General features: G+C 47.3%; 3 protein-coding genes across 3 annotated transcripts; 2 read left to right on the top strand and 1 right to left on the bottom strand.

The window, feature by feature from the left end:
* Positions 1 to 907: 907 nt before the first annotated feature.
* Positions 908 to 2,941, top strand: Aspvir_009646 (uncharacterized protein; the record flags this gene model as incomplete). The annotated part of the gene is made up of 1 exon (XM_043272784.1): positions 908 to 2,941. One exon carries the CDS (start codon positions 908 to 910, stop codon positions 2,939 to 2,941), a length of 2,034 nt encoding a protein of 677 aa, XP_043128719.1.
* Positions 2,942 to 6,773: 3,832 nt separating this feature from the next.
* On the bottom strand, positions 6,774 to 9,709 carry Aspvir_009645 (lipase/esterase family protein; the record flags this gene model as incomplete). Its single annotated transcript, XM_043272783.1, has 5 exons — positions 6,774 to 8,820; positions 8,866 to 9,007; positions 9,038 to 9,060; positions 9,109 to 9,587; positions 9,641 to 9,709. 5 exons carry the CDS (start codon positions 9,707 to 9,709, stop codon positions 6,774 to 6,776), a joined length of 2,760 nt encoding a protein of 919 aa, XP_043128718.1.
* Positions 9,710 to 11,557: 1,848 nt separating this feature from the next.
* Aspvir_009644 (uncharacterized protein) lies at positions 11,558 to 12,244 on the top strand (the record flags this gene model as incomplete). Its single annotated transcript, XM_043272782.1, has 1 exon — positions 11,558 to 12,244. The coding sequence occupies one exon, from the start codon at positions 11,558 to 11,560 to the stop codon at positions 12,242 to 12,244; it is 687 nt and encodes a 228-aa protein (XP_043128717.1).
* Positions 12,245 to 15,579: the final 3,335 nt, after the last annotated feature.

Here is a 15,579-nt window from a genome sequence, read left to right as displayed (position 1 = left end):
TAGCTGGGATCGACGACCCACTGTCATGAAGTATTGGAACAAGATCGACCGTGGAGGTTCCAGCTACTCTATTTAAGATCTACGATTGGACAGCCATGTGAGACATGGCGAACCATCGGTCAATGCTGCAGATCTGAGGTCTGCAACTACACCGATTCCAGCTAAACATCGCGGATCGCGGGAATCGGCGGCCTGGCCCGGAGTAGGATATTACGAGACTAAATGATGTTGATACTTGGATATCGCTCTAATTTACAGTACTTCTGTGTTGATTAGACAGCCGGTGACGACAGGTATGAATATCTTTGCCATAAACGTGGAGAAAAAGCAAACATAAAGTCTATCGATCCACGCTATGAAACAACCCTGCTAATCCACGGCCAATGGCAAAGCTGGAATTGATTAAGCTAAGATCTATCTTGCTAGATGATGCAGACTAGCAAATGGGCGTCCCAGGATTCAGCTGAGCTGCACTAGACCAGGTCGTCTCTCCAAGTCCTCTCGATCCACAGTCCCCTCCTCTGATAAGTGTGACCGTGGCTCAATCATGCAGAAATCCAGTGGTCTATTCGTACTCTTAACTCCATGCAGCCGTAGCGATATCCCTCATTGGGAGACCTACATCAGTGGCGCCAGCGCGTGGAAACTGGACTCTGTGGCCATCGAAGACACCGCAATCGCCGCGATGATCTTAGGTACTCCGCACTGAGACGCATAGTCAGTGGATGATCCATTCGATGAGCTGAACGCTGAGTTGTAATACCAAGTTTGATACTCAGAGATGCGGTCGACATCTCAGTCCCTGTGAGCTGCTATAAAGAGCGGCAATTCACAGCTTCATCAGTTTCTCGACCATCATCCCTCTCATCCTTCTATCTTTATCTTCTTTCTGCACTGAACACCCGTCATGGTAAAAGCAAAGGCCCTCTGGGCGCTCGTCCTGGCACTCTCTGTCCAAACACAAGCCAATCAGTCCCCCCTCAGAAAGTCCAAGTACACCCTCGATGATATTCGTCCATTGACCGATCCCTCTTCCGGCCTGGTCAAGTGTTGCCCCGAGGGAACAGAATTCGATGGCAAGGCGTGCGTCCTCGGTGTACCGACTTGTCCTGAATCCTTCATCCGCAAAGAAGACAAGTGCGTGTCCACGGTGAAGCCCATCTGTCCGGACGGCAGCGAGTACGACGGCAAAGTCTGTATTTCCACCTCAGAGCCAGCTTGTCCACCCTCGACCGTATGGAAGGGCAAGTCATGCGTGACTGGGCCTCCCACCTGTCCGTCTAATCTCGAGTATAACGGCAAAGTGTGCCAGTCAAAGGAGAGTCCCAGATGTCCCGAAAACTACACCTTCAATGGCAAGACCTGTGTCAGCGTCAAAAAGCCCCAATGTCCCGAAGGATTGGCATTCCATGAAGGTCACTGCATCAGCGATCGTCCCCCAGTCTGTCCCGCAGGCACAGAATACCGTGAGGCACTCAAGGTGTGTGTCTCCGTCTCCGGACCGTCCTGCGAGGAAGGCAGCCGCGTCAAGGACGGGATGTGCGTATCCGACATCAAGCCCTCCTGTCCTGAGGGCAGCACGTTCCAACCCACCACGGGCAAATGCACCACGACCGCCAAACCCGCCTGTCCACCAAGCTCCGAGCTGGATCCTGTCACCAAGAAATGTGTGCTGACTGAGCCAGCCAGCTGCCCGTCCGGAAGCGATCTCTCGCTCGACGTGGCCCATGGCACCGCCCGCTGCTGTCCCGCTGGGATGACGTGGAATGGCGAGGTATGCGTGATGGGCGTTGACGAGAACGGCAAATGCCCGCCCGGAATGACGCTCGTAGGCAAGCTCTGCCAGAAGCAGTCCATCAAGGTCGCAACCTGCCCGCCCCGTTCCCGCCTCGAAGGCAGCCGCTGTGTTTCAACCGAACCCCCCGAATGCCCGCCCAGCTACATCCTGGACGGCTCCACCTGCACCATGATCGAGAAACCCCAATGTCCACCTGGCCTGATCCTTTCCGGCGAGAACTGCATCTCCTCCGTCCATGTCAGCTGCCCGCCCGATACCAAATTCGAAGCCGGCCTCTGCGTCAGCCTCTCCCGCCCCCAGTGCGAAGAGGGCTTCACCTTCGACGGCACCAACTGCATCTCCACCACCCACAACCCCAAGTGTGACGACGACGACTCCACCTTCAACGGCGAGGACTGCACCTCCGGCCACTTCCCCCGCTGCCCGGAGGACACCATCTTCGACGGCACCCGCTGCGTCTCCACCATCACCCCGTCCTGCCCCGCCAACTCGGTCCCCAACGGCGACGGCGACTGCGTCACCAGCTTCATCCCCGCCTGCGCGCCCGGCTCCACCCTCGTCGCCGGCGGCTGCATCGTCGGCGCCCCCACCTGTATCAAGGGCACCGTCTTCGACGGCAAGCAGTGCGTCAGCCCCAAGGACCCAGAGTGCCCGCCCGACCACAAGTGGACAAACGGACGCTGCATCAGCCTCGTCACCACGGAGTGCGAGCCAGGCTACACCCTGCTCAACGGGGAGTGCGTCTCGGACCGCAAGCCCGAGTGTCCGGCCGACACGCACTTCGACGGCCAGAACTGCGTCGGCTCGGTACCTGAGTGCGAACCCGGACTGGAGTTCGACGGCGAGGACTGCGCACACCCCGAGGAGCCGACCTGTCCGCCTGGGATGCGCTTCAACGGCAAGAAATGTGTCGCGGAGAACGACCCCGTTTGCCAGCCTGGCACCGTCTATAGCAAGAAGGCCAAGGAGTGTCTTTCTGTTGAGCGGCCTGCTTGTCCCCCCGGCCAGGTCTTCAACGGCAAGCAGTGTGCTCTGGCGTCGGGTGATTGCATGAACTTTGAGTATTGTCCTCCGACGGGAATTCCCGAATGCTCGTCTGGTTCGGTGTTTGATAAGCATACGGGCATGTGTGCGGATTGGTAGACTGTCGTTTGAGTTTATTGCAGATTAGTTCAGAGTCAGCCAAATAGCATTGGACAGTCAGTTGTCAACCCTTTAATAATTGAAATGGAGAATATTCTATGGCTAGGTTCCGCTGTAGGCATGCAGTGAAGGAATACCAGCCACCCATGTCATGTGATCCAGTCTTACCCTAACTGTTGCAGCGACATGGCTGAGGTTGTGTATGGTTGCCAAAACAGCACTTCACTAAGCTATCTGGACGGTCATTCTTCAATATGGTACTTAGGCATATTATTTTATTTTTATTTTTTTTACCCGAGCGTTTGGAAAGTCTATACAAGTCCAAGCAAGTCAGGTCATCGAAAACCATCGCCGTATCAGTTGGCGCCTCAACTATACATGGAGAGTTGTCGCAAGCGGACAGACTTTCCGGAAGTCAGGATCTCCAGGCTCTGGATTCATGAGGCTGTTGGTAGGTTGGTAGGGCTGACACTCGTCAAAGATCCTGGCAAACCCACGTCGAATGCTCGTGTATAAGTGGTCTGTTATGCCCGCTAACGGTACATTTCTTTCAGGATATGTCGATTTATCCCTGGGTGGTGTGTGTGCTCGGATCCAGTCGAAAGGATGATCAGACCTGACATCAGGGGAAAATATTGCTCAGGGTGCCTCCATATAATGGCCCTGCTGTGTCGCAGACGGGCTTTGTCGGTGCAGGTGATGATGTCTGGTAAGATCTGATCCAGCTGCGGAGCCATAATCGAATCAGCTTAACTGGACAAACATAGTTCAGCGATTGATCTGCAAGTGAGACAGTGCAATTTTGCCTCATTGCATCATAGTAAAGGGCCAGATGGGTATCAGCTGGTATGAACGGTATTGTCTGATTGTTAAACCAACTCAAAGGAAGACCATGCCGTGCAATTTATTTCTGCCCCACTGCTGTGTCATGCAGTATCGGTTCAACTATCTTCCAGTTCTTGTCGTTGTCTGGTTTCCCCGCCCTGTCGGCGTAGCTCCCTGGTTGGAAGCAGTTGGGACATGCGTTGTCCATGTGCTTGGTTTCATTAGCCAGGTTATTGCAGTGGCGGCTATTGTGATCGGGTAGAATGTCTGTGGATTGAGATTGGGACTGGATCAGCATCTGTATCTTTCTTCAGTCAAGTCAGCATATACATACCGGAATAAGAAGGCCAGTGAGGGTGTGAAACACATGCCATGACTTCTCAACTGACGACCAGCTTCTGGTAAGGCAACTAATAGCCTTAACCCTCATTCATTTCAGCATCATTGTAGTCAGCCCTGAAGTGGGTTAGCAGCTGGCCCAACATTCTCCTGAATCCTGGCACAGTGAACGATCTCTAAGCTGGTCAGAAAACGCCGTTGTAATGGAAATAGATTTGTTCGTTGGGAACTAACCCATATAGGCGATAAGCTGCCCACGGCCTGATGTATCTCCATATCGTTTTGCTTCCAACACGATCAGGTTGCTGGACTCCTTGGCGGCGTCTCTATACCGTACGGTATAGTCTGCAATGCCGACGAGGGTTCGCCGTTTTCCGTTGAAGGTAATCATAAACGCCAGTTTTTTTTTTCGCACTGGAGGATCATGTCTTGCGAGTCTTCAGATCTCATGCCATTGTTGATGAGTTTGCATCATGGCAGTGCTCACCGAACTACTCTAGTTAGTTATACTCGTTCTTGCAAATCCCATGAGTCACTTACACCCTCTGCCATACCAGTAGAGCACATGGCCAATTCTTGCTGAGATGATAGAGCACCCTGCAGACTTGCCGCTCCATAGACAATTGGCCAGAAACCGGAGAACAAGGCACGACCTTGCCGTTCAGGCGACACGACATACTCCCATCACCAGAGCTGAGGACATCTCTGGCCAAACTTGTAGGGTGCTGGCCGTTTAGCACCGCTCCAAACAGTGCGGACGTAGCTTGACATCTGCTTTGATCATCGGAATTCCATTGTTTATTCCGATCTGGGTAAAATTCGCACGTCGAACCCTTTCCGTGCCAAAGACAGTTGGCGCAGGCACCCTGAAACAATTGTAGTACCATTCGAGTCATATTCGGGGGAGCGGTACATTTTCGGTAGGTTCTCCGATCCTGTAAAGGTTGGATTTTAGCAGCGTAGAAGGGGATATATTGTCGCAACCATCCTGTCATGCCAATGTAGGTACCAAGGTCGGCTAGGGATTGCACATTGCTTACAACCGCTCGATATTTTTGACCTCAGGAGACCACCTAGCCAGTCGGCGAGTGTTCCGCGACGAGGGCCCGAAGCCTCCAAAAGAAGAACACCGGCCCCCAGGTCACAGAAAAGAGGAATAAACGGATCACCCGGTGGCTTCGCTAGTTTGACCACTGGAGGGATCCTCAACGGCACTGCTACCCACCCTGTCTCGGAGCAGGTCAACGAATCCACTTCAGACTGGCAAGATAGCAAAGCCTCCTGTCGAAGCAGCCTGCCGCCGCGTGCATCCTGTCCTCCTCCAGATAATCGCCCACGAGCTGAGTCGCGTTGATGGTATCTATCATCTCTCCAGCTCTCGCTCCAGTGCTGGCCCTCCGCCGAGCTGACCCCAGTATCTTCGTTTGCACTTGCACAGAATCTGAGGTTGATCTTGTTCACAAGATGCGTTATTAGCAGGATGCGATTGGCTGCATGGTGCCTGTGGCTCCTCCTAGTGGGCCAGTGTAGACCACATGGAGAGCACAAGATCATGACAAGTTTGAACACAATCGCCAACATGATAGACCAATGCGTCTTCTCGCAGCGAAATCCGCTTGTGAGCACCAAAAAGGACAGCAATCGGACGAACTTAATGCGAGTAGATGGAATCCGCAAGAACCACGATACTTGCTGCCGGGACTGACGCTCCTTTAGACTCACTGGATGTCGAGTATCATCAACAACTCCTCGGATCATAAAGATACCTCCTGCTTCCTTACTCTGAGCCATGAGCGTCAGACAGGCTGGCAAAAATAGCCAGGAAGGAAAAATCACAGATTTCACCCGTGTAGTGTTCCAGGTATTCACGAATAGCCCACCAGTTAAGCCCAGGACCTTGTAGGTTACCGGTAATCGGACCACGTCAACTGCGCTATCAGTTAGTTGTGATCAATTAATTGAATCAAGAGGAGAGTTCATAGTTTACCCACGTCCCAGTCCTGCCTGGGGACGCCATGACGATCGATATGTGACCAGGTCGATCGAGGAAGGGTATTTGGCCACTGTTCGGCGGAGCTCTCTTGTCTCTACGGTTCCTTTGATTCTGCTGTATGATAATGCGGACCATTTAAGCAGTATTACTAGGACGACGGACGCATTGCCTTTCAGCCAAAAAAGTTCAGCGTGTGTCGTCTTCAGAATTGCGTCGTGGTCAAGAAACAGAACACTGCATTAGTTTGACTCAGTGTATCAAGAGACAAGGCAGAGAGTAACTTGCATTGATGCTATCCATGAGCAGGAGAGAAGAACAGAGAGAATGAAGGTGGGGAACAGCGGGAGCAAGAGAGAGAAGATCGGGAGGGGGGAGAAAGACAGCGTTGAGTCAGGGCAGTGAATCTATCTGGAGAGAGCTGAGACATAGTGAATGACTATAGTGAATAAGCCTACTGATCTAAGGCTATAGAAGCAGCAATATCCAGAGATATTCACTATTGTCAACAGAAGTACTACTGCATATGAATGTAGCCTTTTTCAGAATGCTCATGTTGAATATCTGTATTGGGAATCTCAGAGCTATCAAAAATCTACCAACTCATGGAACACTAGAACAGTGTTGTACAACAGGATGGTGATATAAAACACAATGTTACAAGGCCATATATTAGAATCAAATATGTTCATCTGCAGTTCTAAACACCTCCCGATCAGGCATATCCGGGCGAGCACTGACAGAATGAGCATCGCCCTCCGAGTTCGCATTGACCGAATAGAAGGACTCCAGATCCCCAGACGGCCTAGTCGCAGACAACGTCTCGACAGAACCATTGGTCGATTTCTTATCGTTGACCACGCCGACTACTCCAGTGGAATTACGGACGGCCCGGGTACTCGCATTGTCGAGCGCGGTTATCGTGGTCACGGCTAGTGACCTCGCATCATCGATGGTACTGGCATCTTCTCGGTCGGCGGTCATGGCGCTGCGAATCGTCCCGGAACCGGCCTGGGAGACAGGCCGCGGCTGTTCCGATCGAGCGGGAATGGTTCCAGCAGCATGTAGCAAAGTCGTCGTGCTGGCATTATCTGCGTTGAACTGCCTGCTTTCATAATCGGGCAAGACGATCATAGGACTGGTGTACTTTCCCCAATTCGACGATGCCGGACGCGAAACTCCAGATTGGTTGGTGTCGCGTTCAGCACCGTTAGATGATTCCTGGTCTTCTCGCAGACCTTCATGTGCTTTCCCTCCGTTGACTTGTGTGTCCTTGTTAGACTGCTCAGTCGGAAATGACTCGACATGATCTGGAGATCTCGGTCTATCCATGGACGCCCATGCTGGTCCAGCATCAACACTCGTCAGCCTCGAACGACCCTCTTCCATCTGCCTGTGCTGTTCTCTTGCGAGGGTCTTCTTGTCATGCTTGCTAGCCATCCGACTCCACATCGTCATCTGGTAGCTCTTCCGCTCCTTTCCGCCCTTTTGAGGCAACACGCCCGGAGCCTGTCTCCTTGCCGCCAAGGAGCTTGCAGGAGGAGTATCCCCCTCAAAGTCCTGGAATCCGTGGACCAATTCTTCCATCCGCTGCTTCTGCACTCGCAGCTTGTCCTTGGCAAATTTGATATCCCACTCCTCCTTTCCGGCCATCCATTTCCGGACCAGTTCCGGGTTCGCTACGCCGATCTTATCCCGCGGGAATTGCAGGACCGAATAGGAGGATGGGGGATCGAGCGGATATATGCGGCCTCTTTTGTCGACTCTTTGACGGATCATATGATCTTTAAATGCGGGCAGTGGATCACCAGCCCTCCCGACGGACGCAACGGACGGTCTTGTGCTACCCTTGTTCTCGCCCTTGGCCGCTGCTTCGCGACTGTCTGTTTCACTGGAGGAGGTGATGGGGGAGATGTCATGGTCGTCGAGGATGGCAATCTCAGAAGTCTGAGAACATGCAAGAGCCCAGGCACCGAATTGAGCAATCGATCGGTACATGTACTTGGCCGGACGTGTAAAACTAAGGGTCGGGGCAACGTGGCAGAGATCGTCCCATACTTGCAACTGAACATGCGTGCCAGGATATTTGTGTAAGATTTCACGTTTCGCATCATACTCGTCAAGTGTCTTGTCACTGGGTGGATATGCTGTCGGATTGGCGGCCTTGTGAGCAGTGTAAAACTGCTCGTCCCTTAACCGCTCGCCTCCCCCGACGAGGATCTGGAGTGGGGGTAGACCGCCAAGCGACGGTTGGAGTACCGGAGAGACGAGTGGGTGAGAGATGATGTGATTCGGTGCGTACATTTGGATCTGGTCTTTGAGTTCGACTGTCTGACCGTCAATAGGTATTGCGATGACCTTGGTCTCGTCATCCTCTGCATGTTTATGAGCCGCCGGAGTAGGTTCTGTCCGACCTGACCCCTCCTTCTCGACTGTGTACCCCTTCACTGCTGTCTCTTGAGCTTGGGTGTCCTCTTTTGGCACGGCTTCTTCCACGGCGCTTTCTGGGGACTTCTGCTTGGCGGGTTTGATCGCGCGAATTTCATCCACGTTTGGAGGCGGCCAGGCTGCGGAGGGCTTATATCGGAACCCATTAGGTGGGATGTAGTCACCCGGACAGTCCGATAGCACACTGGGGAAAGAATGTGTAAGATCCACCCAGGGCGAGATCAGGATCGCTCCGGCGGGCAAAGGTAGTCCTTGGTCGCGTATGGTGACCAACATCCTGCCCAAATTAGTGCATCTTCAGAGCAATAGGTATGGCACTTACGAAAGGACCATTCCACCACCTGCGGAGTCTCCCGCAAAGATGATCTCTGTCGGATCATGTTCGTTGAGAAGGAACAAATAAGCTGCCAAGCAGTCCTGTAGGGCGCAGGGAAAGGGAAACTGCGGTGCCAGACGATATTCCGCTATTCGTAGGTTTTAGCTGTGTATTCTACCTTCTGTGACTGGGCGTAACTCACTACGCAATTAGCATATTGTTAAATAGAAGAGGGGCCGTCCGTCGTACCGTGCAAATACTCGTCCCTTGAGCTTTCTAGCATGACGCTGCAATTGATACCGATGGGTCTCCACACTTCCAAAAAAGTAGGCACCGCCGTGGAGATACAACATGATGCGCTTCCCGCTCGGATGGTTGTTTGAGCGGTTCCTCTCCTGGTAGTCCGACTTCATCTCGATCCACTCTCCTTTGAGATCTTCCGACGGTCCACGCCATTGCCACCATTTCTCTCCCCCCACGAGCGCTATACCTTTGGGACCAAGCTGGTTGATAAGAGCGGTCGCAGCAGAGGAGAGGTACTGCTCTGGAATGAGGACCTTGGTTGTCTTTACCCAATGAGGGGCGGGAACTCGTTGAGCTGTGAACGCCTGGATATCCTCAACCGTGTGTTTGGCAGCATAGTTGAGGAATTGACGAATGACATGGATTGCCTCGTCGTAGGAGATGTGGACGGTGGGTTTGGTGCGACGGGATTTCCGATGCAGATACTATCAACTCAGGCTGTCAGTGAACGGTGGAGAAGGTGCTGTGCGATACCTACATGAGAGACCAAGGTCGCGACGACGGTAGGCGTAAGGGAAACACCCAATGCGACCGTATTCAATGTCATGACGTGACTAGCGGTAGATAAAAGGTTGCGATATTCAGAGTCGTTGTGTTTGGGGTGTATATCGGGAACCGGAACCGAGGTTGGGCGGTCCGCGGTTGAGCCTAAGGGGCGAAGATAACGAATGCAGAGGGAAGAATGTCTGATGATATCAACTGCATCCCATGTTGGGTACTTTGAATGGCCCGACTGTACTTCTTATAGCATGGATAACTATAGGGAGCGATGTCCACAAGAGATAAGACACTGAGCGCGAGAGAGAGAGATAGGAAGACAGGGGAGAGAGAGAGAGAGGAAGATGAGAGAGAGAGCAAGGTGGAAGCAGCTGATGATGTCATCGCCTGATTGGGCACAGACGATGCGCTAGTCCTCTTTTGGTTTTAAAGTTGAGATCGTCAGAAACAAGAACCTGATTAAATACAGTACGTTAACTATTGACCTTGGCTCAAGCATTTAGAAGGAGCAGCTTCCTTTAATCTAGTTGCTATAGCCTACACCTGCAATCCAATGACTATCGACGTAGTGGTAGCATGGAGATGGTTGAGATGGTTGGATTCCCTAGCTAGGAAGCCGAACTATGCACGGAATAGGGGCAGCTCGCTAAGCTGTGGGCTGACTAACCGTAGGAGTCAGGTGACCCTACAACAACTATCTCTAATATAGGGCGTAAATCTGATGCTAGCTCGCGGGAATGGTTTGCCCCAAATAACGCTAATCATCTGAATATTTATATGTATCTGATCTCTACTGACCTACCAGATTCATTGTTTGCTTAATTGAAACTCTTTGGCTGATAATGCTGATTCAACACTAAGCAAAGTAAGCATGCTACAAAAGCATTCTTGCAGACAAAGTCCTCGTTTATCATCCTTAGTTTATTAATAATCACTATCTAGGGCTGATGTGTCCACCTAGGCGGCCATACTGTCAATTACTTAAGCTGGTGTGTTTCGCTTAGGCCTCGCACAAATCTTCGTTATTAGCCAGAGCCCGCGCCGTCCGCCGCCTGCCCAAGTAACTGGGTTCCAGTGGTAGCAAGTGGTGGCAGAATAAGGATCTGCAGCCGGCTACCTTTAATTACCTCCACCTTGAGTCCACTGGACAGGCCAGTCATGTCCTTTTACTGCTGTATTGCTCCAACTTTACTGCGGTGGGTTGGCTATGCTCACAATCCAGGCTACTCAGAGAGGAGGTGAGAACATCAGCTTGGCCTAGGCCCTACGGAATGTCTGACCACGTGATGAACTCTAACCTAACATGAGTTAATTGACCAACCACACGTCGCAAATGAGAGAAATAAACCTTAAAGCTAGATCCAATCATCCAACTCTATTAACATTAAGTGCTACTAAGGTAGTTGGCTCCAACAGACCATACGCCGTAAGAGAAGATAACCATGGAATCTGTAATACATTAATCACCGCAAGCGGATAGCTGTATCACCCCTACTCGGCCGCATAGGCAGCACTAGGAGGAGGGGAGAGAATCACGTCACTCATATGTACATATTGCGATGTTAATGTGACGTTCTACATCTATCACCTAGATGTCCCTCAGATTACCTGAGGGCTATGAGAGTAGAGCAAGAGGGAATAATAAGGTTTTCGAAATTCTCTAACAAGCCTATGCTGTAGTAGTGGCTTCATAATCTTTATGGCAAGCAAGGAATAGGTATTTTATTTAAGGTTAGTCCTTGTCCTAAATCTAATCGATTAATTCCTTTTCCTATTTAATAGGAAGAATCAGTTTACTGCTGTGTATGGAATGCAGATTTCCAGGCTTTCCAACCAGTACTTCTTTTAGGCAAGACTGTTAAGGTCACTATCTCCCAGCCACTATCTCCCTTTCAATATGAGCTCTGTCAATGCTCAACCACCTGTCACTATGGAGCACATTAGCCATCCCATCACGTCATCACTGCCAGCGGTAGAGCCAGACGATGGCACACCTCTTAGTCTGCCTGATTTCCAGGCCCTGTTAGGGACCGACGGCAGTACAGCCAGAGGTAGTACAACCCCAAAAAGAATGTGCTCCTGGGTGCCAAGGTGGATGCAAACAGACTATCGTGAGCTGCAAGATACCATGGCTATGTACCCAAAGATCCTCAGGGAAGAGAAAACGGCATTGCGACAGCTATATGCTTTTGATATACTTATATATGCATGCCTGGCTCTTCAGCTAGCAGTATCCTCGACTCTGGTGATTCTGTCCGCAATCAGCGGAGATCACCATATTGTTGTTGCAGTCCTAGGCGCCGTCACTGTACTCATCACCGGTGTGCTGTCCCTGGTCAAGGGGCAGGGGCAACCTATGCGGTTGCTCCAGTACGCTGATAGCCTCAAGAGAGTGCGAGATGATATTGAATTCTGTGAGAGTGGACTGAAAGCACATGCCACTTCTGTGACCTACCAGAAGGTTCTGGATATCTGGAATTCATATATTTCTGCGAGAGAAAGCCAGATGAAGAATCGTCCTGATGTATGGGCTCCTCATGAGAGGAATACCACAACCACTCAACTTAACTCAACTGAGGTGTGACATCTAGCACAGGAATTTAACAAGGATTCTATCAGCAAAATGCAATGCCGTCAATGACCCCTAAACTATAGCTTATATGACCTTCTTACTACACCCTAGTACATAATTTTAAGCTCTATAGACCATATTAATGTGTTTCGGCTTCCTTCCACTCTTGGTATGGCACTCTATGGACGCAGAAAGGAGTTGCTGGTACGACTACAACGCCACTACCACAGTGTGCAAGAGGCAGCTCTACTCCCATCTAGATGATAACGCAACTATCATAAAGATTTTTATTGATTTGGATCACATATCATCCCTAACTCTTCTATTTCTAGCATATACAACCATAGGGTGTGGAGAACAGGGCTTCCCATCTGCTTAGCTATACTTAAGCTATATATTAAATGTAGTAAATTCTTAAAAAGCCTTCCTCCCCTAAAAAAGTAACTATATAATTTTAGCATAGGTACTAGTAATATAAGTAAGGACTTTATTACTTCTTATTACTACTTTAGAAAATAGCTTATAAGTAGTAATAAGACGTAGTAATAAGGGTTTATAAATAGTAAGAAAGGACACCTTTACTAAGTAAAATATATACTATACTACTAATCTAGCTACTATTAAATAGGCTAAGAGCCTTATTATTTAAAATAAAGTTTTTTAATTCCTATCTTATTTAATCTTTACTAAATTATCTACTAGCACCCCTAAGCTTTACACCTATATATAATATTATATAACTATATTTTTAGAAATTAATAAAGAGTATCTAGAGAAAGTAGTTAGAGAGTAGTAAAAATTTATTAAGTTATATAGTTTTACTCTTAACTATTAACTTTAGTAGGAATAGAAGGAGAATATTATTTATTATCTAAGACTAGTACTAGGCTACTAGGTACTAATAAAAAGTATAACTAAGTAGTATTTAATTAGGTAGTATAAGTTATTACTACTATTTTAAATTTAATATTAAAAACTATTACACTAATACTAGTTATAGATAGAGACTTTCCTATAATAAAAGTATAATAAAATTTCTCTAAGAATAAACCTAATCCCTTCTTATAAATCCTTAAACTCTTTGCAGAAGAATTTATTATTATATAAAAAAGAGGATTACTATATTAGAAGATAGCCTGCTATAATTTTACTAGTTTTATCTTAAAATAGAAGTATAAGACCTCTTAGACTCTCTTTAGATAGATAAAAGAAGATATCCTTAATATATAGCCCCTTTAGGAAGGCTATTTTATTATAATAATCTAGATACTAATAAATATTTAGTTTATTAAAAATAATTTAACTAAAAAATAGGAACTTCTAATAAAACTATATAAGGTTTTCTTAGTAATAGCTAAGGATATTAAATACTTACTTTACTATTTATTTAGAGATAAATTAGATAATCCTTATAACTATATATATAAGTAGGCATAGATATAAACTAGAAGTAGTCTTATACTTTTTATAGGCTTAGGGGCTAGAGCTAGTACTATTATAGAGTTAAGCTTCTATAAAAATATAAATAAGTATCTTTACTAGAGTTGCATTTGGTGCAGGTTTGGGTGAGTTCAACCTTAGGTGGCACTGAACTACTGTGGTTTTAGGTTGAAATTTTAGAACTTATAACCAAATCAAACCTGGTGTGATTTAGTTACAGATTCACTGTAAAAACCCACTGCTAGGCCTAGCTAGGCCTAGCTATGCCTATCTTTACTAACCATGGTTAGATTCGGGTTGGTTTCAGGTTGGTTAAACCGCGAATTTTAACCATTTTAACCTTACCATTCCCCCCAGGGGGGCCCTTGGCCCACTAGTTAATATATCCCAGAGCTATACTGTGTTATTACTAGAGCTAGATACCAGCAGCTACCTATTAGGTAAGAAGGCTACTGACTAAACAAAGCCTGAATAGCCCTTAAGAGTCTGCTATGGGTTACTAGTTAATATATCCTAGAGCTATACTATACAAGGTGTAGCCGGCAGGAACCGCCTAAGGCAGCGGAGCGAAGTGGGAGGCAGATATTTAACTAAGAAGCTTCAAATTTCAACTAATTACCAGGTGGTCCAGTTGGTAAAGCCTGTGCAAGATATCTAGATACCTAGTGAATAATTAAATAAACCCTTGCTAGCACGCCTAGGCGTTACACACCCATAATGACCTGATATACTAATATAACACCTCTTAAAGGTACATAGATATCTATACTTTTTTGTATGGTAAGCGATGTACCTAGGGGGGAGGCTTAGCACAGAGGGATCTAGCTCTAGAACAGAAAAAGATTTTTTCTAAATAGGTCTGGCTGGGTTTGAACCAGAGGCCTCCAGATATTAATATTTTCTATAGAGGTACCTGGCTGGTGATAGTCCCTGGCCTAATTATGCCTGGATATATTACTAAGGCATAGCAGGGTGATGTATCTATAGAAAAATAAAGGAATCTAGATACAGAGGATGCCTGTGTAGTAGCTATTCACCTAAGTATTATATACTATTCTAATCTATTTAGCTATATAAACACAACCATGATGAAGCTAAGATAATCTAGTATCTATAGAGTATTAAAAATAGACCACTCCATAGTGGTAAAAGAATAATAGAAGGGTAATAGCTAGATAGGGAGGGGAGAGGAGAATATCTATAGAGGAGAACTAGGGAAATTTAGTATATAATTATATAGTAGAGGTGAACTAGGAGGAGGGATATAACTATACTATAATTAGAAGGCTCTGATTAGATCTTTATATAGGAATCAGGGATATAGAAAGGCATATATACTCTATCTCTTAATACTTAATATCCTATATCTACATCTATATTATATCCAGCATTCTAGGCTTAAACTATTTAAAATTAAATAGTTCCTCAAAGAGGATGCCCCAGAGGGACTTAACTCTAGAAACCACTATATAGGTCAGGCCTAGACTAAAATCCTAAGTAGATATATTAAGAATAGCCTAAGAGATAGTAATCCCTTATAATTTATAGATAGTTATAGCATAAGCCACTATAATAGGGAACTATATCTATATATAGGAGATATTTCCCCTAGTAAATTCTCTCTTAGACTAGAAGACTAGTATAATCTTATAGCTATTAAGTTCTTAATAAGCAGGCCTATTATATTAGTTAAAGTAGATAAGCAGTATATATAGTAGTTCCTACTTTAGGTCTAATCCCTCTATCTATATAATATCATAGATAGTACTAAAGGCACTGTTTACTAAGCTATATTTAGTCTATATATTCTTAGTTAGTATAACCTAATAGCTAAGGGAAAGTAGTAACTCTCTATATAGGTTTCCTCCTATATCTATAGAGATAGTCTCTGCATAGAKACTAGTATA

Source organism: Aspergillus viridinutans, assembly GCF_018404265.1.
Source record: "Aspergillus viridinutans IFM 47045 DNA, scaffold_9, whole genome shotgun sequence".
Lineage (NCBI taxonomy): Eukaryota > Fungi > Ascomycota > Eurotiomycetes > Eurotiales > Aspergillaceae > Aspergillus > Aspergillus viridinutans.
This window is presented reverse-complemented; position numbering and strand designations above follow the sequence as displayed.